The sequence below is a fragment of the Anomaloglossus baeobatrachus genome, chromosome 5, assembly GCF_048569485.1.
Source record: "Anomaloglossus baeobatrachus isolate aAnoBae1 chromosome 5, aAnoBae1.hap1, whole genome shotgun sequence".
NCBI classification, from domain to species: Eukaryota; Metazoa; Chordata; class Amphibia; order Anura; family Aromobatidae; genus Anomaloglossus; species Anomaloglossus baeobatrachus.
In genome coordinates this window covers 488,404,867-488,428,635 of record NC_134357.1, presented here as the reverse complement: position 1 = coordinate 488,428,635, position 23,769 = coordinate 488,404,867, and the positions used below count along the sequence as shown (strand labels likewise).

The 23,769-nt window shown below is 53.1% G+C and overlaps 1 protein-coding gene across 3 annotated transcripts in view; it reads right to left on the bottom strand.

Annotated features, from left to right (window-relative positions):
- The window catches only part of FAAP100 (FA core complex associated protein 100), a 188,367-nt gene that overhangs the window by 106,177 nt on the left and 58,421 nt on the right, over positions 1-23,769 (bottom strand). For all 3 annotated transcript variants that reach the window (XM_075350697.1, XM_075350696.1, XM_075350698.1), the window contains exons 4-5: positions 7,246-8,120; positions 6,159-6,312 (exon numbers count right to left, since the gene is read on the bottom strand). In XM_075350697.1, the coding sequence (XP_075206812.1) occupies positions 6,159-6,312; positions 7,246-8,120 (1,029 nt within the window). The remainder of the gene's footprint in view (positions 1-6,158; positions 6,313-7,245; positions 8,121-23,769) is intronic.

Here is a 23,769-nt window from a genome sequence, read left to right as displayed (position 1 = left end):
ATGTCCGGCGCACTAACACACCCAGCAGAGCTGGAAAGTGTCTGGCACAAGCACTCCATGTCCGGCGCACTAACACACCCAGCAGAGCTGGAAAGTGTCTGGCCCAAACGCTCCATGTCCGGCGCACTAACACACCCAGCAGAGATGGAAAGTGTCTGGCACAAGCGCTCCATGCCCGGCGCACTAACAAACCCAGCAGTGCTGTAATGTGTATGGGACCAGCGCTCCATGCGCGGTCCCCACGGAGACACAGAGTACCTCATAGTAGCAGGGCTTTGTCCCTGACGATATCCAGCTCCTATCCTGCAGATTCCCAGGGGCTGCGGAGGGAGCACGGTCCCAGTGCCTGGAGACCGATCCGGCTCCCACTTCACCCAGAGCCCATTAAGGGATAGGGAAGGAAAACAGCATGTGGCTCCTGCCTGTGTACCCGCAATGGGCACCTCAACCTTAACAACACCGCCGACAAGAGTGGGGTGAGAAGGGAGCATGCTGGGGGCCCTGTTATGGGCCCTCTCTTCTTCCATCCGACCTAGTCAGCAGCTGCTGCTGACCAAGCAGTGGAGCTATGCGTGGATGTCTGCCTCCTTCGCACAAAGCAAGAAAACTGAGGAGCCCGTGAGCACGGGGGGTGTATAGGCAGAAGGGGAGGGGCTTTACACTTTTAGTGTAATGCTTTGTGTGGCCTCCGGAGGCATAGCTATACAACCCAATTGTCTGGGTCAATTGTCTGGGTCTCCCAATGGAGCGACAAAGAAAACGGCCCTTGAGACAGCAAGTCTGGTCGGTCTGGTAGTGCCCACGGTTGGCCCACCGTGAGATGCCACAGATCCGGGTACCACGACCTCCTCGGCCAGTCTGGAGCGACGAGGATGGCGCGGCGGCAGTCGGACCTGATCTTGCGTAACACTCTGGGCAACAGTGCCAGAGGAGGAAACACATAAGGGAGTTGAAACTGCGACCAATCCTGAACTAAGGCGTCTGCCGCCAGAGCTCTGTGATCTTGAGACCGTGCCATGAATGTCGGGACCTTGTTGTTGTGCCGGGACGCCATTAGGTCGACGTCCGGCATCCCCCAGCGGCAACAGATCTCTTGAAACACGTCCGGGTGAAGGGACCATTCCCCTGCGTCCATGCCCTGGCGACTGAGAAAGTCTGCTTCCCAGTTTTCTACGCCCGGGATGTGAACTGCGGATATGGTGGAGGCTGTGGCTTCCACCCATAGCAGAATCCGCCGGACTTCCTGGGAGGCTTGCCGACTGCGTGTTCCGCCTTGGTGGTTGATGTATGCCACCGCTGTGGAGTTGTCCGACTGAATTCGGATCTGCTTGCCTTCCAGCCACGGCTGGAACGCCTTTAGGGCAAGATACACTGCCCTTATCTCCAGAACATTGATCTGAAGGGAGGACTCTGGCTGAGTCCAAGTACCCTGAGCCCTGTGGTGGAGAAAGACCGCTCCCCACCCTGACAGACTCGCGTCCGTCGTGACCACAGCCCAGGATGGGGGCAGGAAGGATTTCCCCTTCGACAGAGAAGTGGGAAGAAGCCACCACTGAAGGGAAGCCTTGGCTGTCCGAGAAAGGGAGACGTTCCTGTCGAGGGACGTCGACTTCCTGTCCCATTTGCGGAGAATGTCCCATTGAAGTGGACGCAGATGAAACTGCGCAAAAGGAACTGCCTCCATTGCTGCTACCATCTTCCCTAGGAAGTGCATGAGGCGCCTCAGGGGGTGTGACTGACCTTGAAGGAGAGATTGCACCCCTGTCTGTAGTGAACGCTGTTTGTCCAGCGGAAGCTTCACTATCGCTGAGAGAGTATGAAACTCCATGCCAAGATATGTCAGTGATTGGGCCGGTGTCAGATTTGACTTTGGAAAATTGATGATCCACCCGAAACTCTGGAGAGTCTCCAGAGCAATGTTCAGGCTGTGTTGGCATGCCACTTGAGAGGGTGCCTTGACAAGCAGATCGTCTAAGTAAGGGATCACCGAGTGTCCCTGAGAGTGCAGAACTGCTACTACTGTTGCCATGACCTTGGTGAAGACCCATGGGGCTGTCGCCGGGCCGAAAGGCAGTGCCACGAACTGAAGGTGTTCGTCCCCTATGGCGAAACGCAGGAAGCGCTGATGCTCTGGTGCAATCGGTACGTGGAGATAAGCATCTTTGATGTCGATTGATGCTAGGAAATCTCCTTGGGACATTGAGGCGATGACGGAGCGGAGCGATTCCATCCGGAACCGCCTGGTTTTTACGTGTTTGTTGAGCAGCTTTAGGTCCAGAACAGGACGGAAGGATCCGTCCTTTTTCGGCACCACGAACAAGTTGGAGTAAAAACCGTGACCCTGTTGCTGAAAAGGAACAGGGATCACCACTCCTTCTGCCTTCAGAGTGCACACCGCCTGAAGAAGAGCATCGGCTCGCTCGGGGGGCGGAGATGTTCTGAAGAATCGAGTCGGAGGACGAGAGCTGAACTCTATCCTGTAACCGTGAGACAGAATGTCTCTCACCCAACGGTCTTTTACCTGTGGCAGCCAGGCGTCGCAAAAGCGGGAAAGCCTGCCACCGACCGAGGATGCGGTGTGAGGAGGCCGAAAGTCATGAGGAGGCCGCTTTGGGAGCGGTTCCTCCGGCGGTCTTTTTAGGACGTGACTTAGACCGCCATGAATCGGAGTTCCTCTGATCCTTCTGAGGCCTTTTGGACGAGGAGAATTGAGACCTGCCCGCGGACCGAAAGGACCAAAACCTCGATTGTACCTTCCGTTGTTGAGGTCTGTTTGGTTTGGACTGGGGTAAGGAAGAGTCCTTTCCCTTGGATTGTTTAATGATTTCATCCAATCGCTCACCAAACAGGCGGTCGCCAGAAAATGGCAAACCGGTTAAGAACTTTTTGGAAGCAGAGTCTGCCTTCCATTCACGTAGCCACATGGCCCTGCGTACTGCCACCGAATTGGCGGATGCTACCGCCGTACGGCTCGCAGAGTCCAGGACAGCATTAATGGCGTAGGACGCAAACGCCGACGCCTGAGAGGTTAAGGACACCACTTGCGGAGCAGACGTACGTGTGACTGCATTAATCTGCACGTGACAAGCTGAGATAGCTTGGAGTGCCCATACGGCTGCGAATGCTGGAGCAAAAGACGCGCCGATAGCTTCATAGATGGATTTCAACCAGAGCTCCATCTGTCTGTCAGTGGCATCTTTGAGTGAAGCCCCATCTTCCACTGCAACTATGGATCTAGCCGCCAGTCTGGAGACTGGAGGATCCACCTTGGGACACTGAGCCCAGCCCTTGACAACGTCAGGGGGGAAGGGATAACGTGTATCCTTAAGGCGCTTGGAAAAACGCTTATCTGGACAAGCTCGGTGTTTCTGGACTGCCTCTCTGAAGTCAGAGTGATCCAGAAACGTACTCATTGTACGCTTGGGAAACCTGAAACGGAATTTCTCCTGCTGAGAAGCTGACTCCTCAATTGGAGGAGCTGGGGGAGAAATATCCAACACCTGATTGATGGTCGCTATAAGGTCATTCACTATGGCGTCACCTTCAGGTGTATCTAGGTTGAGAGCGGCCTCAGGATCAGAATCCTGATCTGCTACCTCTGCTTCATCATCCAGAGAGTCCTCCTGCTGAGACCCTGAACAGTGTGATGAAGTCGAGGGAATTTCCCAGCGAGCCCGCTTAGGCGGCCTGGGACTGCGGTCCGTGTCAGAGACCTCACCCTGGGACCTATGAGTCACCCCAGGAGCACTTTGCTGCTCCAACTGAGGGGGGCCTGGGGTCAATGATTCAACAGTGCCCGGGGCCTGAGTCACCGGTCTGGACTGCAAGGCTTCTAGTATCTTAGCAGACCATTTATCCATACTCTCAGACAGTTTGTCAGCAAATACTGCAAACTCCGTCCCTGTCATCTGGACAGTGGTAGCAGGTGGTTCCACCTGGGCCACCAGTAGCAGAGGCTCCGGCTGAGTAGGTGCCACAGGGGCCGAGCATTGCACACAATGAGGGTCGGTGGAACCTGCCGGTAGTATAGCCGCACATGAGGTACAGGTTGCAAAGTAAGCCTGTGCTTTGGCACCCTTGCTTTTTGCGGACGACATGCTGTTGTCTCCTCTGAGTACAATCCAGGAGGGTATATAGCCAAAAATCAACAGTGCGACCGTACAGTGTAAATGTATAGCATATAAGCATATATATATATATGTACACTTCGGCACTCAGTGGGGCCAGCACCTCAGGTGCTGCTTACCGACCGCTCAAAGCGGTTGTGTGATCACCAGATTCCTGCCTGGGCCTCCCAGAGCCGTGTTGTCTCTCCTCTCCAGCGTCAGAAGTGCTGACAGGAATGGCTGCCGGCGTTCTGTGGGGAGGAGGGGGCCGTGGGCGTGCCCTAGAAAGTGCGGGAATCTGGTGCCCCACGGTGCTCAGTGAGGGGGGAGGAGGATACAAAGTATGCTCCAGCCCTCAGCGCTGACGTCCTGTGCAGCGTCCCGCCCTTCCCCTGACTGGCAGGCCTGGGGGCGGGAATATGCGATACTAGGCCGCAAAAGCCGGGGACTAAAGTTATAAGCGCGGCCGGCAAATAAGCACGGTCGGCGCGGTAGTCCCCGGCGCACTAACACACCCAGCAGTGCTGCAGTGTGTATGGCACAAGCGCTCCATGCGCCGTCCCCAAGGGGACACAGAGTACCTCACAGTAGCAGGGCCTTGTCCCTGACGATACCCGGCTCCTGTCCAGCAGATTCCCCAGGGGCTGCGGAGGGAGCACGGTCCCAGTGCCTGGAGACCGATTAGGATCCCACTTCACCCAGAGCCCTTAAGGGATGGGGAAGGAAAACAGCATGTGGCTCCTGCCTATGTACCCGCAATGGGTACCTCAACCTTAACAACACCGCCGACCAGAGTGGGGTGAGAAGGGAGCATGCTGGGGGCCCTGTTATGGGCCCTCTTTTCTTCCATCCGACATAGTCAGCAGCTGCTGCTGACTAAGATGTGGAGCTATGCGTGGATGTATGCCTCCTTCGCACAAAGCATAAAAACTGAGGAGCCCGTGATGCACGGGGGGTGTATAGGCAGAAGGGGAGGGGCTTTACACTTTTAAGTGTAATACTTTGTGTGGCCTCCGGAGGCAGAAGCTATACACCCAATTGTCTGGGTCTCCCAATGGAGCGACAAAGAAATACTCACCGCACACACTACCGGTTCCGTACATCCACCGCGCTCTAACCCGCTGTTGCAGTCCACACAAACGCACACAAGCAGCACAAAACACACACAAACAAACACGCACGCACACACATACAGTATTATGCTCACCTTACCTTCCGTTCCATCGCTGGCCTCATGGTTCTTGTAGTTCGCTGATACATCGCGACGAGGGAGGAATCCTAGCGGAGAACTGCAAGACCCAGAAGGCCGGCGATGGAACGGAAGGTAAGGTGAGCATAATATGTGTACCTTCCGTTCCATCTCCGGCCTCCTGGGTCTTGTAGTTCGCCAGTATAGGCTGTGTATCGGCAAGTATTGCGACGAGGCAGGGCGTTCCCCTGTCAGCCGCTACTTAAAGGCAGCGCGTTGGCCGATCAGAGGCAAGCGGCTCCTGCCTTTAACGTCAGCGCTCTAGCAGTGGAAGTTCCCCCCTCGTCGCGATGGTTACCCGATACACATCCCATACCAGCGAACAGCAAGTTCCAGCAGGCCGGCGATGGAACGGAAGGTAAGGTGAGCATAATATGTGTGTGTGTGTATTTGTACGTGTGTGGAATGGCACACTAGGGGACCAGGATGGGACATTTAACAAGTTGTGGAATGAATTGTCTGCATTGCAATGATTTCCTATGGGAAATCTTGCTTTGCTGAACGAGTAACTTGGTTAACAAGCACACTCCCAGAACGGATTGTTCTCGCTAAGCAAGGTTCCACTGTATATGTTTTTTTGTGGATTGATCCCTATAGTTTGTTTATCAGCTCCAACATTCAAGGACTGAGCAGACATCGGTGTCTGAGCAGGCACATATGGGGCTGTCAAGTTCAGGCAGGAGATCTGTGGCTGGTCCAGATATCGCAGGCTGTACCAGGACAGTGAATATCAGACATGTGAAAGATAAGCTACCCACTAGCTATTCATACAAATAAACACTTCTTGTTATTTTCCTATATACCTTTCAGATAGTGAGCCGATTCCAGACAACAGCTCTTTGATTCTCTGCCCTGTGTTTGCTCCGCTCAATCCATGCTGCAGATCTCTGGTTTCTTTTTGCTTTAACTTACATAGCATAAGACGTCCCTTCTTAGACAAGGCAATCAGCTGAGTATCTTGAAAGAAGAAAAAAAAAAAGGAAAACCATTATTTAGACCTAATCTAGTCCAGAATACACAGCTTGTCTTTTTTTTCTTTCAACCTAAATGTAAACAGTAAAGGAGAGAGGATAACACAACATCTTTCCTGCGTAGTGGCTGCTGACGGATACTGCAGCTCAGCTCCTATTTAATAGAATAGGAGCTGAGATGCAGTACCTAAAACGGCTATTATAAATTAAATTAAGCCGCTATTCTGGCTCCGTTCACTGTGCACATCCAACTGCAAGCAAGTTGAAAACAGCTGATCTGTGGTGGTGACAGGGGTCAGATATCCAAAAGTCTCATATTGATCACCTGTTCTAAGGTAGGTCATCAGTATAACAAAGTCAGAATACTCATTTCATTATTTTACGTATCTAAGGTAAAAAAATGAAGCAACTAGCCTAATCCTGTAGGCAAATTTCCTTTCATTTGTCCCCTACTTCACGCTAAAGCACCTTTGATAGGATAGCAAGAAGTAAAGGATGGATGGAATGAGAGTAAACGGTTTGTTATGTAGTCTGGTACCAAAATCATGGGAAATACCTATTGCACAGTAGCTTCATTTTTCATTTTAGATGCACTGGGACAATAACATGAAAAATTATTGTAAAGTTTCTATTAAAGGTGGATGATACTAAAAAATAACACGGAATATTTTCTCTGAAAACGTCTGGTAACTGATGATAAACTGCTATGGAGACATAGGACTCCACATACATGAACTAGTCTTCTCGTAATTCAGATCCACAACACGTATCACCTGAGTTTGTGGCACAGATAGGGGGAACCCAAAGTAAATTCTGCTAAAGTTCCAGTCTTCAAAGAAATCCCCCTCTATTCAAGCAAGACTTGCCAATAAGTTACTGAAGATTTTACAGAAAACAGATTTTTTTACTATTAACTTACCATCCAAAGAGGACATGTGCGATAACGCTGTTATCATAGGTATGTTGTGACGGAGAGATGACACAGTGCAGCTATTGGTGTTGGCTGCTGTTTTTTTCTCCGGATGTGATATGGTCACGTAGATGAGATCGTTCGCAGTGCAGCAGAAGACACCAGATGCGGAGAAGAAAGTGCAGCTTACGGGAGCAAGTAATGTGTGATCCTTGTATGCACAGGAGACGGCATTGTCACCAGCAGTCACCGACACTACAAGACCCTTCTGGCCGACAACCAGTAAACAGTCGCAGGGTCTATTTTCTGCACACGGGTGCTGCGTATTAGAGTCCATCCTAATGGCGCCGATAGAAACCACAGGTTGTTCCAAATGATAAAGAAGCTTTGATCCGCCTTGAGTAGCATTCTGATTTGCAGACGGATGTACACCAGTGCTATTTAATGGAAAGCCGACTACCCGACCATCTGGGAAGCCACAGAGAATCATGGGAGAATCCAACAAAGCAACATCAACTCCGAAAAGCCTTGTGAATAATGCAGTGTCCAGTGCAGAGTTACATGGAGCATCAGCACCCACTGCTTTATCGCTCCACATAGTGACACAGCACAGGACGGGCTGCAGAACGTCACTGCTCGCTCCACGTTCATGAGAACACTCTACTTCTATAGACGGGATTGTGACCGACTCTATAAGGTTTGGGGATTTCCTCTGAAAAACTCTAATCTTCCATTTTTCCAGCTGTGCTAATGCGACAATAAGGACTTCACTAGCCAAGGTGAAGGCGCAGAGAGATGGATCTATCAGAAGGCCGGAATCAGAGCCTATCTGGTATATGGTCATGTCTCCTTTATTCATGGTGGAGTTTGGTTTAATCAGTAAGCTGAAATAAAAAAAAAAAAACAATTCTGTTCAGCAGCGAAGGGACAAGCTGTACATAACAAACACGACATCATTAAAATAAATATTACGAGGAACATTTGCAGCCGATAAGTAAAGATTTTCTACTGTGTAAACTTCACTAGTCATGAGAACTGGAAACGAACAAAAATAAATTATTATTATTATTATTATTATTATTATTAATAATAATAATAATAATGAAAAAATATATAATTCCTACTCCTACAGGGGAGACCCACCCACATATGACCCATATACACATTAGATTAACACCATCACCCATGGACGATTTTCCGTGTTTTCGTTTTTTTCCTCCCCTTCTTCTAAGAGCCATAACCTTTTTATTTTTCTATCAATATAGCCATATGAGGGCTTGTTTTTTTTAATTTGTTTTGTTTTTACGGGCAGAGTTGTACTTTTGAATCACACCATTCGTTTAACCATATCGTGTACTGGATAAAAAAAATTGCTGTGGTGAAATTGGAAAAAAAGCGCAATTCCACAGTTATTTTTTTATTTACCATGTTCACTATATGGTAAAAGTAACCTGGCAAAATAATTCCCCAGGTCTGTACAATTATGCAGATACGAAACAGTAGGATTTTTGTGTACTCACCGTAAAATCTCTTTCTCTGAGTCTTCATTTGGGGACACAGCACCCACCCTGCTTGTTTTTTTGGTTGTTTAATTGCATTTGCCTGCTATTTTCAGCGGTCTTATGTTCATAGACCTCTTGTTCGCACGGCTGCATTATTTTAGTTACAACTTATTTTATGTATGGTGATTCTGGTACTCCTCCTACTGCTTGTGCACCAAACTGATCTGAGCCCGCCTCCGGCTCGGGGTGTATACTGCTAGGGAGGAGCTAACTTTTTATGTTTACTTAGTGTCAGCCTCCTAGTGACAGCAGCATAACCCATGGTCCTGTGTCCCCCAATGAAGACTCAGAGAAAGAGATTTTACGGTGAGTACACAAAAATCCTACTTTCTCTATCGTTTCATTGGGGGACACAGGACCATGGGACGTCCAAAAGCAGTCCCTGGGTGGGAATACCGAAGCCCGCAGATAGGAAGAAAACAACAACCTCCCTCGGCGGGCTTGTACTATAATTGAATGCTGTCACCCTATTACAGGTGTGCAACTGCTGCCTGCAAGACCTTTCTCCCAAAACTAGCATCTGCCGATGCTTGGGTGTGAACCTGGTAGAACCTAGTAAAGGTATGCAGGCTAGACCAGGTGGCGGCCTTGCAGACCTGGTCGGCCGACGCCTGATGCCTAATCGCCCAAGAGGCTCCCACTGCACGGGTAGAGTTCGCCCTTACCCCCCGCGGCAGAGACTTGTCCCGAATCCGATAGGCCTCTGATATGGCGGAACGGATCCATCTGGCAATTGTGGCTTTGGATGCCGATTCACCCCTCTTGGGACCAGAAGGAAGGACAAACAGACCATCCGACTTACGGAACGGCGCGGTTCTGGAGACATAAATTCTAAGGGCGCGCACCAGGTCCAGGGTGTGCAAGGACCTCTCCAAGCTGTGAGAGGGGCCAGGACAGAAGGACGGAAGAACGATTTCTTCGTTAAGATGGAACGGGGAGACCACCTTTGGGAGAAAGGCGGGATCTGGCCGGAGAACCGCTTTGTCCTGGTGAAAAATCAAAAAGGGAGCACGACAAGAGAGAGCTGCCAGCTCTGACGTCCTGCGAATAGAAGTGATGGCAACGAGGAACACCACCTACCAAGACAGGTGAGAAAGGGAAGAATCCTAGGACTAGATTAAGGTCCCACGGTTCTAGAGGCCGACGATACGGCGGGGCCAGGTGGGCCACTCCCTGGATGAAGGTCTTAACCTGTGGACGAGAGGCCAGTGGCTTCTGAAACAGGATTGACAACGCCGATACCTGGCCCTTTAGTGTTGCGAGCGAGAGACCCGCATCTAGGCCTGACTGCAAGAATGCCAATAGGGAAGGAAGGGAGAAGGCAAGAGGAGAAGAAATACTGTGCTCTTCACACCGCCTGAAGAAGACCTTCCACGTGCGGTAGTATATTCTTGATGAAGATGGCTTCCTGGCCCTAATCATTGTCTGTATCACTCTTGAAGAAAAACCAGCCTGAGCTAGAACCCAGGATTCAATGGCCAGGCCATCAAATTTAGGACCTGTGAGTTCTGATGGTAAAGAGGTCCCTGCTGCAGGAGTTCTGGACGGTCTGGAAGACGCCACGGAGCGTCTGCGAGGAGCTGACTGAGTTCCGCGAACCATGCTCGCCTGGGTCAGTCCGGAGCCACTAGGATGACTGGTATTCCTTCTGCCTTGATCTTCTTGAGGACCCTCGGGATCAGAGGGAACGGAGGGAAGATGTACGGGAGACTGAACTGGCTCCATGACAGTGTGAGGGCGTCGACTCCTAAAGCTAAGCGGTCGCGGCACCGCGCTACAAATTGCGGAACCTGACAGTTGAACCGGGAGGCCATTAGGTCCACATCCGGAACTCCCCATCTGTCGCAGATCTGGTTGAAGACTTCCCGGTTGAGGGACCATTCTCCGGAGGCGAGGCCTTCCCTGCTGAGGAAGTCCGACGCCCAATTGTCCACGCCTGGGATGTGTACCGCTGAGATCAGGGAGTGATGACACTTGGCCCAGTGCAAAATCTTCTTGACTTCTCGCATCGCCCCGACACTTCTTGTGCCGCCTTGGTGGTTGATGTACGCCACCGCCGTCGCATTGTCCGACTGGATCCTGACCGGGCAACCCTGTACTGGGTGCCGAAACTGCTGCAAGGCTAGCCGGATGGCTCTTATCTCCAGAATGTTGATCGGGAGACAACTCTCCCGCGGTGTCCATCGGCCTTGCGCTGTGTGATGCCGAAACACTGCCCCCCAGCCCTGGAGACTGGCGTCGGTGGTCACTATCTTCCAGTGGAGCGGGAGGAAAGACCTTCCTGACGCGAGGTTGCGTTGATTGAGCCACCAACGGAGGGAGTGGCGGGTCTCCGGCGAAAGATGAAACCTGCGGTCCAGAGAAAAGGGAGATCTGTCCCACTTCTTCAGCAAGGCCAGCTGGAGGGGCCGGAGGTGGAACTTTGCAAAGGGTACCGCTTCCATCGCCGCCACCATACGACCGAGGACTCGCATGCCGAACCTGATGGAAACTTGGCGCTGACGCCGGAGAGCGCGGAGGCCTCGTTGCAGGGAGGACATCTTCTCCTATGTGAGGAAAACTCGCCCTTGGGTGGTATCGAATACCATGCCTAAAAAGGTGATCCGACGGGCCGGGGTCAGAGAGGACTTCTTCCGATTGATCAGCCACCCTAACCGTGAAAGGGTGTCGATCGTGACCTGAACCCCAAGATGACAGTCCTCGAAAGAAGAACCTTTTATCAACATATCGTCCAAGTACGGGATGACCATAACACCCCTGGAATGTAGGACGGACATGGCAGCCGCCATGATCTTCGTAAAGACCCTGGGGGCGGATGCGAGGCCGAAAGGAAGAGCCGTGAACTGGAAGTGATCTTCCGCTATCGCAAAGCGGAGGAACTGTTGGTGAGAGATGGCTATAGGGACGTGAAGATAGGCGTCTTGAATATCCAGCGATGCCAGGAATTCGCCGACCTCCATGGACGCGATCACGGACCGGAGTGACTCCATTCGAAACGGCCGAGGCCTCACCGACCTGTTTAGAAGCTTTAGGTCGAGGACGGGGCGGACAGAGCCGTCCTTCTTGGGGACCACGAAAAGGTTGGAATAGAACCCCTTGAAACGTTCTGCGGGAGGGACTGGTACCACGACTCCGGCTCGGAGGAGGGAGTCTATGGAGTGAAAGAACGCGCGAGCCTGAGCGGGAGACTCGGGAGGGCGAGATAGGAAAAAAACGTCTCGGTGGCTTTGACTCGAATTCTATTTTGTAGCCTGATGTGATGATCTCTCTGACCCAGGCATCGGCGGTCAGGGGGATCCACACATGCTGGAAACGAGACAGACGCCCTCCCACGAGTCTGGCGCTGTTGCGCGCCGACCGCGAGTCACTTGGAGGAACGTCGGCGGTAACCGGAAGAGGATTTCGTGGACTGGCGGGGACGTGAACGCCAGGCGGGATTGGTCTTGAATGACGGGGTCCTCCTGTCTCTCGGAGGAGAGAGGCTTTTTCGCGGCTGGGGAGTGGAGTTGAAGCTGCGAAAGAGCCGGAAACGAGCGGTGGGGCGCCGATTCTGGAAGCGCTTGGGGCGCAATTGAGGGAGAGATGTACTCTTTCCTCCCGTTGCATCGGAGATCAACTGGTCCAGCTTATCTCCGAAAAGACGTTCCCCTAGGAAGGGCAGGGAAGTTAGTGACTTCTTAGAGGCCGCCTCCGCGTTCCAGGACCGGAGCCAGAGGGCTCGACGGATGGCCACATTGTTGTTGGCGGCCTGGGCCGCGCAATTTGCAGACGCCAGGGCTGCATTGAGCAGGTACTCACCCGTGAGGGAAATCTGCGAGGCGATGAGGACCAGGTCCGAACTGGCAGGAATGGCGCGGAGACCGCAGCGTAGCGTGTCCGCCCAGGACATCAGAGCCTTCGCAACCCAAACCGAGGCAAAGGCCGGTGAGAGGGATGTGCCCGCTGCCTCGAAGGCGGAACGGGCCAACCTGTCAATAGTACGGTCCGTGGGGTCCTTGAGAGACGTACCGTTAGTGAGTGGAAGGACTGTGTGAGAAGACAGGCGGGAGATTGGGGGGTCGACCACAGGGGAGCCTGCCCAATCCTTTCGAAGACCCTCAGGAAAGGGATTATGCAAATCAATGGACTTACCGCTGGTAAATACCTTGTCCGGCTGTTGCTTGTGGCTGCGCAGTAACTCAGCGAATTCTGGATGTCCGCTGAATGCGCTCTGGGCCCGCTTCATCCGCTTAAACGAGACCTGGGTGCTCTGGGAGGAGACGGGGTCCACCTGTACCTTTAGGGTCTGGTTTACTGCTTCTATCAGGCTATTCACCATGCGCCGAATATCAGCCGCCTGCTCTGAGTCCAGCAGGGGTGCTGCATCGGAATCATCATCGGAGCGGTCAGAAGACTCCCTGGAGGAATGATGGTCTGGACCTGGGGATGAAGGTGAAACCTGGGAAGAGGCTGAAGACGAGACCTGGCGGGTCCGCTTCTGAGCAGCAGAGGAGGTCCCTGCAACGGGGCTCACCTGCTCCGGAGGCGATTGCGTCGGGTCTGCGGGAATCTGGGTGAGCGACGGCAGCAGGCGCAGTGCTTGCGCGATGGTCCGAGAAGCCTCAGAGAGGGAATCTACGGACTGGGACAGGGACGCTAGCCAGTCGGGGGGGGGCGGGACGCAGGGCCCTGTAGCATCTGGCGCTGTGGTGTCTGCGGTATCAGAAGCGTCGGCCGCGGAGTCCTGCGGAGGCTGCGCGTCTGTAGAACAGACGGAGCATAGTGGGGCGTCCTGGCCCTGGGAAAATTTGGTCTTGCAGGAGGAGCATGCAAAAAATAAGGCAAAGGGGGCCTGCTTGGGTCGGGTGGACTTAGCATTAGGCATAGTGAAAACAAGTACTCTCCCTGGTGGCTGCTAGGAAGGAGACAGGAGAGGGTTAACTCGTCCCTAAACTCAGAGAACGCTACCTAGTGAGGGCTACTCCTTAGGAGCAGAGCTTACCCAGGTCCTGCGTGCTGCCCACCAGTCCAGAAGAGGGAGTCCAGGGGTGAGCTGGCCAGAAGAGTGAGAACGCCGGCGCGCTGCAGCCTCAGGGGACCAGAGGCAGGCTAAAATGGCAAGGGGACGCTGGGGGAGGAGCAGCATTCCGGCGCGAAAAACCGGAGGATCCACAGCCCCCACCATAAGCCAGGAGGCTGAGCGGTGGGAGGAGACTGGGCCAGACGACCGGCGGCCAATAGCGCTGCAGCGGGGGCGTGGCTAAGACGCAGAGCGACTAGGCCGAGACCGGGGCCTAAATTTTGGAGAGGGCCGGGGGAAAGTGAAGGAGAGGAGCGGTCCTACCTGTTCTCGGCAGCGCCGGCGCAGCGATGGATGCGGTGCAGGCAGGGCGCCCTGCCCTTGCCTGTGCGCAGTGCCCTCAACCAGGAGGACTGAGGACTTCGGGGGAGAGCGTGCTGAGGCAGGGAAGTGGACATCATGATGGGGGAAGCAGCCCCCCTGCAGGTGAAGGCAGCGTGACAGGGCCCCATCGATTACACACGCGCTGCGGAGGTCCCATCCCTGCTGTACTCCCCTGTACGCCCTTTGGGGTGATACCGCAGGGCGAATCAGGGGTGCCCACAACAACCTGCCCACACGCGCAACCCCGGGAGTGGTACCACGGGGATGGACGGGGGAGAGGGCCCGAAATCTCAAGCCCCTGCGACCCTGGGGAGTGGTACCCACAGGGCTGCGGAGGATGAGTGAAGCGAATACCTGCAGAGAAAAAGAAGACAGGTATGAGAGCGATGAGCGGCGCCGAAATAAAAGAAAAAAGCGCAAAAACACAAATGGCTGAGGGAGGCCGAGACGGCCCACATCAGCCTCCTACGACACTAAGATAAAACTGATCTGAGCCCGCCTCCGGCTCGGGGTGTATACTGCTAGGGAGGAGCTAACTTTTTATGTTTACTTAGTGTCAGCCTCCTAGTGACAGCAGCATAACCCATGGTCTTGTGTCCCCCAATGACACGATAGAGAAATGTATAGTTTTTGGGGGGGGGGGGGTTTAAGTGGTCAAACAAAAAATAGTTTTGCTTTTCACCATTTTCCGAGACCCGTAATATTTTCATTTTTCCAGCATACGGGGCTAAATGATGGCTTATTTATTGTGCCCTGAGCTAACATTTTTACTGATACCATTTTGGGGTGAATACGAAGATTTGATCGCCTTTTGTTGCATTTTATTGCAATGTTGCGGTGAACAAAATAAAATCGTAATTATGGCGTTTTTGGGTGGGGGGGTTTCTTACACTGTTTACCAGTCAGATTAATTTATTTAATATTTTGATAGATCAGACATTTTTGAACATAGCGATACCAAGTTTTTTGTTTATTGCTTTAATTTCAATGGGGCAAAATGGGGGTGATTTGAACTTGTGTTTTATTTCATTTTTTTTTTTTTTAAGAAGGGAATTTTGTTTACTTACCGTAAATTCCTTTTCTTCTAGCTCTAATTGGGAGACCCAGACAATTGGGTGTATAGGCTATGCCTCCGGAGGCCGCACAAAGTATTACACTCAAAAGTGTTAAGCCCCTCCCCTTCTGCCTATACACCCCCCGTGCTCCCACGGGCTCCTCAGTTTTGGTGCAAAAGCAAGAAGGAGGAAAAAGAATTATAAACTGGTTTAAAGTAACTTCAATCCGAAGGAATATCGGAGAACTGAAACCATTCAACGTGAACAACATGTGTACACAAAAAAACAGGGGCGGGTGCTGGGTCTCCCAATTAGAGCTAGAAGAAAAGGAATTTACGGTAAGTAAACAAAATTCCCTTCTTCTTTGTCGCTCTATTGGGAGACCCAGACAATTGGGACGTCCAAAAGCAGTCCCTGGGTGGGTAAAATAATACCTCGTAAGAGAGCCGTAAAACGGCCCTTTCCTACAGGTGGGCAACCGCCGCCTGAAGGACTCGTCTACCTAGGCTGGCATCCGCCGAAGCATAGGTATGCACCTGATAGTGTTTCGTGAAAGTGTGCAGGCTCGACCAGGTAGCCGCCTGACACACCTGCTGAGCCGCAGCCTGGTGCCTCAAAGCCCAGAACGCGCCCACGGCTCTGGTAGAATGGGCCCTCAGCCCTGATGGAACCGGAAGCCCAGCCGAACGGTAAGCTTCGATAATTGGCTCCTTGATCCACCGAGCCAGGGTTGATTTGGAAACCTGTGACCCTTTACGCTGGCCAGCGACAAGGACAAAGAGTGCATCCGAGCGGCGCAAGGGCGCCGTACGAGAAATGTAGAGTCTGAGTGCTCTCACCAAATCTAACAAGTGCAAATCCTTTTCACATTGGTGAACTGGATGAGGATAAAAAGAAGGTAAGGAGATATCCTGATTGAGATGAAAGGAGGATACCACCTTAGGGAGAAAATCCGGAACCGGACGTAGAACCACCTTGTCCTGGTGAAACACCAGGAAAGGGGCTTTGCACGACAATGCTGCTAGCTCAGACACTCTCCGAAGAGAAGTGACTGCTACTAGAAAAGAAGGGAATTTTGTTACTTACCGTAAATTCCTTTTCTTCTAGCTCCTATTGGGAGACCCAGACGATTGGGTGTATAGCACTGCCTCCGGAGGCCACACAAAGCATTACACTAAAAAGTGTAAGGCCCCTCCCCTTCTGGCTATACACCCCCAGTGGGATCACTGGCTCACCAGTTTTAGTGCAAAAGCAAGAAGGAGGAAAGCCAAGAACTGGTTTAAACAAATTGACTCCGAAGTAACGTCGGAGAACTGAAAACCTTTCAACATGAACAACATGTGTACCCGAAAAACAACCAAAAATCCCGAAGGACAACAGGGCGGGTGCTGGGTCTCCCAATAGGAGCTAGAAGAAAAGGAATTTACGGTAAGTAACAAAATTCCCTTCTTCTTCGGCGCTCCATTGGGAGACCCAGACGATTGGGACGTCCAAAAGCTGTCCCTGGGTGGGTAAAGAATACCTCAGTTTAGAGCTGCGAAGACAGCCCTCCCCTACGGGGAGGCAACTGCCGCCTGCAGGACTCTTCTACCTAGGCTGGCGTCCGCCGAAGCGTAGGTATGCACCTGATAATGTTTGGTGAAAGTGTGCAGACTCGACCAGGTAGCTGCCTGGCACACCTGTTGAGCCGTAGCCTGGTGTCGTAATGCCCAGGACGCACCCACGGCTCTGGTAGAATGGGCCTTACGCCCTGATGGAACCGGAAGCCCAGCAGAACGGTAGGCTTCAAGAATTGGTTCTTTGATCCATCGAGCCAGGGTGGCCTTAGAAGCCTGCGACCCTTTGCGCTTACCAGCGACAAGGACAAAGAGTGCATCCGAACGGCGCAGGGGCGCCGTGCGGGAAATGTAGATTCTGAGTGCTCTCACCAGATCTAACAAATGTAAATCCTTCTCATACCGATGAACTGCATGAGGACAAAAAGAAGGCAAAGAAATATCCTGATTAAGATGAAAAGAGGATACCACCTTCGGGAGAAACTCCTGAATGTGACGCAGCACTACCTTGTCCTGGTGGAAGACCAGGAAGGGAGCCTTGGATGACAGCGCTGCTAGCTCAGACACTCTCCGAAGAGATGTGATCGCTACCAGAAAAGCCACTTTCTGTGATAGTCTAGAAAGTGAAACCTCCCTAAGAGGCTCGAAGGGCGGCTTCTGGAGGGCAACAAGTACCCTGTTCAGATCCCATGGATCTAACGGCCGCTTGTACGGGGGTACGATATGACAAACCCCCTGCAGGAACGTGCGTATCTTAGAAAGTCGTGCTAAACGTTTCTGAAAAAAGACGGATAGCGCCGAGACTTGCCCTTTGAGGGAGCCGAGCGACAAACCTTTTTCTAACCCAGATTGCAGGAAAGAAAGAAAGGTAGGCAATGCAAATGGCCAGGGAGACACTCCCTGAGCAGAGCACCAGGATAAGAATATCCTCCACGTTCTGTGGTAGATCTTAGCGGACGTGGGCTTCCTAGCCTGTCTCATGGTGGCAACGACCCCTTGGGATAATCCTGAAGACGCTAGGATCCAGGACTCAATGGCCACACAGTCAGGTTCAGGGCCGCAGAATTCCGACGGAAAAACGGCCCTTGGGACAGTAAGTCTGGTCGGTCTGGTAGTGCCCACGGTTGGCCGACCGTGAGATGCCACAGATCCGGATACCACGCCCTCCTTGGCCAGTCTGGGGCGACGAGTATGGCGCGGCTGCAGTCGGATCTGATCTTGCGTAGCACTCTGGGCAAGAGTGCCAGAGGTGGAAACACATAAGGGAGCCGGAACTGCGACCAATCTTGCACCAAGGCGTCTGCCGCCAGAGCTCTGTGATCGCGAGACCGTGCCATGAAGGTTGGGACCTTGTTGTTGTGCCGGGACGCCATTAGGTCGACGTCCGGCCTTCCCCAGCGGCGACAGATTTCCTGAAACACGTCCGGGTGAAGGGACCATTCCCCTGCGTCCATGCCCTGGCGACTGAGGAAGTCTGCTTCCCAGTTTTCTACGCCGGGGATGTGAACTGCGGATATGGTGGAGGCCGTGGCCTCCACCCACATCAGAATCCGACGGACTTCCTGGAAGGCTTGCCGACTGCGTGTCCCCCCTTGGTGGTTGATGTATGCCACCGCTGTGGAGTTGTCCGACTGAATTCGGATCTGCCTTCCTTCCAGCCACTGCTGGAAGGCTAGTAGGGCAAGATACACTGCTCTGATTTCCAGAACATTGATCTGAAGGGTGGACTCCTGTTGAGTCCACGTACCCTGAGCCCTGTGGTGGAGAAACACTGCTCCCCACCCTGACAGACTCGCGTCTGTCGTGACCACTGCCCAGGATGGGGGTAGGAAGGATCTTCCCTGTGATAACGAGGTGGGAAGAAGCCACCATTGCAGAGAGTCCTTGGCCGTCTGAGAAAGGGAAACTTTCCTGGCCAGGGAAGTTGTCTTGCCGTCCCACTGGCGGAGAATGTCCCATTGAAGTGGGCGCAGATGAAACTGCGTGAACGGGACTGCCTCCATTGCTGCTACCATCTTCCCTAGGAAGTGCATGAGGCGCCTTAAGGAGTGCGACTGACCCTGAAGGAGAGACTGCACCCCTGCCTGTAATGACCGCTGCTTGTCCAGCGGAAGCTTCACTATCGCTGAGAGAGTATGAAACTCCATGCCAAGATACGTTAGTGATTGGGTCGGTGACAGATTTGACTTTGAGAAGTTGATGATCCACCCGAACGTCTGGAGAGTCTCCAGTGCAACATTCAGGCTGAGTTGGCATGCCTCTTGAGAGGGTGCCTTGACAAGTAGATCGTCCAAGTAAGGGATCACAGAGTGTCCCTGAGAGTGCAAGACTGCTACCACTGCCGCCATGACCTTGGTGAACACCCGTGGGGCTGTCGCCAGACCAAATGGCCGAGCTACGAACTGAAGATGGTCGTCTCCTATCACGAAGCGTAGAAAGCGTTGGTGCTCTGTAGCAATCGGCACGTGGAGATAAGCATCCTTGATGTCTATTGATGCTAGGAAATCTCCTTGAGACATTGAGGCAATGACTGAGCGGAGGGATTCCATCCGGAACCGCCTGGCGTTCACATGCTTGTTGAGCAGTTTTAGGTCCAGAACAGGACGGAATGAGCCGTCCTTTTTTGGTACCACAAAGAGATTGGAGTAAAAACCTTGTCCTTGTTCCCGAAGAGGAACAGGGACCACCACTCCTTCTGCTCTTAGAGAATGCACCGCTTGCAGAAGGGCATCTGCTCGGTCGGGATGTGGGGAAGTTCTGAAGAACCGAGGCGGCGGACGAGAACTGAACTCTATCCTGTACCCGTGAGACAAAATGTCTGTTACCCACCGGTCTTTGACCTGTGGCAGCCAAATGTCGCAAAAGCGGGAGAGCCTGCCACCGACCGAGGATGCGGAGGGAGGCGGCCGAAAGTCATGAGGCAGCCGCCTTGGAAGCGGTACCTCCGGTTGCTTTCTTGGGGCGTGAGTGAGCCCGCCAGGAATCAGAGCTCCTTTGCTCTTTCTGGGTCCCTTTGGACGAGGAGAATTGGGGCTTGCCCGAGCCTCGAAAGGACCGAAACTTAGACTGCCACTTCCTCTGTTGAGGTTTGCTTGATCTGGGCTGGGGTAAGGAAGAGTCCTTACCTTTGGACTGTTTAATGATTTCCGCCAATTGCTCACCAAACAGTCTGTCTCCAGATAATGGCAAGCTGGTTAAACATTTTTTAGAAGCAGAATCTGCTTTCCATTCTTTTAACCACAAGGCTCTGCGCAAAACTACAGAGTTGGCGGATGCCATTGAGGTACGGCTCGTAGAGTCCAGTACCGCATTAATAGCGTAGGTCGCAAACGCAGACATTTGCGTAGTTAAGGACGTCACTTGCGGCACTGCTGGACGTATGATAGAGTCCACCTGTGCCAGACCAGCTGAAATAGCTTGGAGCGCCCACACGGCTGCGAATGCTGGTGCAAACGACGCGCCGATAGCTTCATAGACAGATTTCAACCAAAGATCCATCTGTCTGTCATTGGCATCTTTAAGTGAAGCCCCATCCTCCACTGCAACTATGGATCTAGCTGCAAGCCTGGATATTGGAGGGTCCACTTTTGGACACTGGGTCCAGCGTTTGACCACGTCAGGGGGAAAGGGATAACGTGTATCCTTAAGGCGTTTGGAAAAACGCTTGTCCGGATAGGTATGGTGTTTCTGGATTGATTCTCTGAAGTCAGAGTGGTCCAGAAAAGTACTCAATTTACGCTTGGGATACAGGAAATGGAATTTCTCCTGCTGGGCAGCTGCCTCCTCTGCTGAAGGGGCTGGGGGAGAAATATCCAACAGCCTATTGATGGCCGCTATAAGGTCATTTACCGTGGCGTCACCATCTGGCGTATCCAAATTGAGTGCGGTGTCAGGACAAGACTCCTGATCACCCACCTCTGTCTCATCATATAGAGACCCTTCTCGCTGAGACCCTGACCCGCGTGATGACGTGGAGGGTCTCTCCCAGCGAGCTCGCTTAGGTGGACTGGGACTGTCATCGGAGTCAGAGTCCTCAGCCTGTGATGCCTGGGACCCCCTTGCAGTACGGATTAGTTCCAACTGAGGGGGACCGGGGAACATAGACACAGCAGTGTCCATGGTCTGAGCAACTGGCCTGGACTGCAAGGTTTCCAGGATTTTTGTCATAGTCACAGACATTTTATCAGCAAAGACTGCAAATTCTGTCCCCGTCACCGGGGCAGGGTTCACAGGCGTCTCTGCCTGGGCTACCACCCCCATAGGCTCTGGCTGACGAAGTGCCACTGGGACTGAACATTGCACACAATGAGAGTCGTTGGAGCCTGCTGGTAGATTAGCCCCACATGCTGTACAAGCAGTGTATACAGCCCGTGCCTTGGCACCCTTGCGTTTTGTGGATGACATGTTGTTGTCTCCTCAGAGCAATATAGGGTATACAGCCAAGAAGCGACCGTACAGTGCAGTATATATATATATATATATATCTGGTACAGGAAAAAGTACACCAATACAACACTGTGGCACTAGTGGGGCCAGCACTACTGTGCTGCTTACCGCCCGCCAAACGCGGGTGTGTGGTCGCCAGAAATCCCTAGTCTGGGTCTCCCAGAGCCTGTGTCCGTCCTCCAGCCAGACTGCATGTAAGGAATGGCTGCCGGCGTCCTGTGGAGGGGGGGGCGGGCCCTGGGCGTGCTCAGACTAAAAGCGGGAAACCTGCGTCCCACTGTGTCTAGTGAGAGGGCTGGAGCATGTAAATAAGGCTCCAGCCCTCGGCGCTGACGATTGCACAGCGCCTGTCCCAATCCCTGATTGACAGGGAGGGGGCGGGAACGAAGCGGAGCTAGGCCGCAAAAGCCGGGGACTTAATTTATAAGCGCCGCCGACGTAAAAGCGCGGTCGGCGCTAAGTCCCCGGCGCACTACAAGTCCCAGCCGCGCCGCCGCTCCGAGAGTGGCCGGCGCGGTAGTTCCCATCACCTGAAGTCACACAGCCCAACTGCTGTGACTCAAAACCCAGCGTGCAGCGTTACTGTCCCCGGCGCACTAACACACCCAGCAAGTCTGGCGTGTGCGTGCCTGTCTGTACGGGGACACAGAGTACCTGAAAGTTGCAGGGCCTTGTCCCTGAACGGTACCCAGCTCCGTATCCAGCAGGTTCACTGGGTCTGTGGATGGAGCCCGGCCTCAGGGCTTGGGGGCCGGTAAGATCCCACTTCCGCAGAGCCCCTCAGGGGGATGGGGAAGGAAAACAGCATGTGGGCTCCAGCCTCCGTACCCGCAATGGGTACCTCAACCTTACAAACCACAAGTGGGGTAAGAAGGGAGCATGCTGGGGGCCCCATATGGGCCCTCTTTTCTTCCATCCGACATAGTCAGCAGCTACTGCTGACTAAACAGTGGAGCTATGCGTGGATGTCTGACCTCCTTCGCACAAAGCAGAAAACTGGTGAGCCAGTGATCCCACTGGGGGTGTATAGCCAGAAGGGGAGGGGCCTTACACTTTTTAGTGTAATGCTTTGTGTGGCCTCCGGAGGCAGTGCTATACACCCAATCGTCTGGGTCTCCCAATGGAGCGCCGAAGAAAACCACTTTCTGCGAAAGTTGTGAGAGGGAAATATCTCTCATTGGCTCGAATGGTGGTTTCTGAAGAACCATCAGAACCCTGTTTAGATCCCAGGGTTCTAACAGCCTCTTGTAAGGTGGAACGATGTGATAAACCCCCTGCAGGAACGTGCGTACCTGTGGAAGCCTGGCTAGGCGCTTCTGGAAAAACACAGAGAGCGCTGAGACTTGTCCCTTAAGGGAGCCGAGCGACAAACCCTTTTCCAGTCCAGATTGAAAGAAGGACAGAAAAGTGGGCAAGGCAAAAGGCCAGGGAGAAAAAGCCCTGAGCAGAGCATCACGACAGGAAAATTTTCCACGTCCTGTGGTAGATCTTGGCGGACGTTGGTTTCCTAGCCTGTCTCATAGTGGCAAAGACGTCTTGAGATAACCCTGAAGACGCTAAGGTCCAGGACTCAATGGCCACACAGTCAGGTTGAGGGCCGCAGAATTCAGATGGAAAAAACGGCCCTCGAGATAGCAAGTCTGTTTGGTCTGGTAGTGTCCACGGTCGGCCGACCGTGAGATGCCACAGATCCGGGTACCACGACCACCTTGGCCAGTCTGGAGCGACGAGGATGGCGCGGCGGCAGTCGGTCCTGATCTTGCGTAACACTCTGGGCAACAGTGCCAGCGGAGGAAACACATAAGGGAGCTGAAACTGCGACCAATCCTGAACTAAGGCGTCTGCCGCCAGAGCTCTGGGATCTTGAGACCGTGCCATGAACATTGGTACCTTGTTGTTGTGCCGGGACGCCATGAGGTCGACGACCGGCACCCCCCAGCAGCAACAGATCTCCTGAAACACGTCCGGGTGAAGGGACCATTCCCCTGCGTCCATGCCCTGGCAACTGAAATAATCTGCTTCCCAGTTTTCCACGCCTGGGATGTGAACTGCGGATATGGTGGATGCCGTGGCTTCCACCCACATCAAAATCCGCCGGACTTCCTGGAAGGCTTGCCGGCTGCGTGTGTCGCCTTGGTGGTTGAAGTATGCCACCGCTGTGGAATTGTCCGACTGAATTCGGATCTGCTTGCCCTCCAGCCACTGCTGGAACGCTTTCTGGGCAAGATACACTGCCCGTATGTCCAGCACGTTGATCTGAAGCGAGGACTCTTGCTGGGTCCACGTACCCTGAGCCCTGTGGTGGAGAAAAACCGCTCCCCACCCTGACAGACTCGCGTCTGTCGTGACTACTTCCCAGGATGGGGGAAGGAAGGATATCCCCTTCGATAATGAAGTGGGAAGGAGCCACCACCGAAGGGAAGCTTTGGTCGCCTGAGAGAGGGAGACGGTCCTGTCGAGGGACGTCGGCTTCCTGTCCCATTTGCGTAGGATGTCCCATTGAAGGGGACGCAGGTGAAACTGCGCGAAAG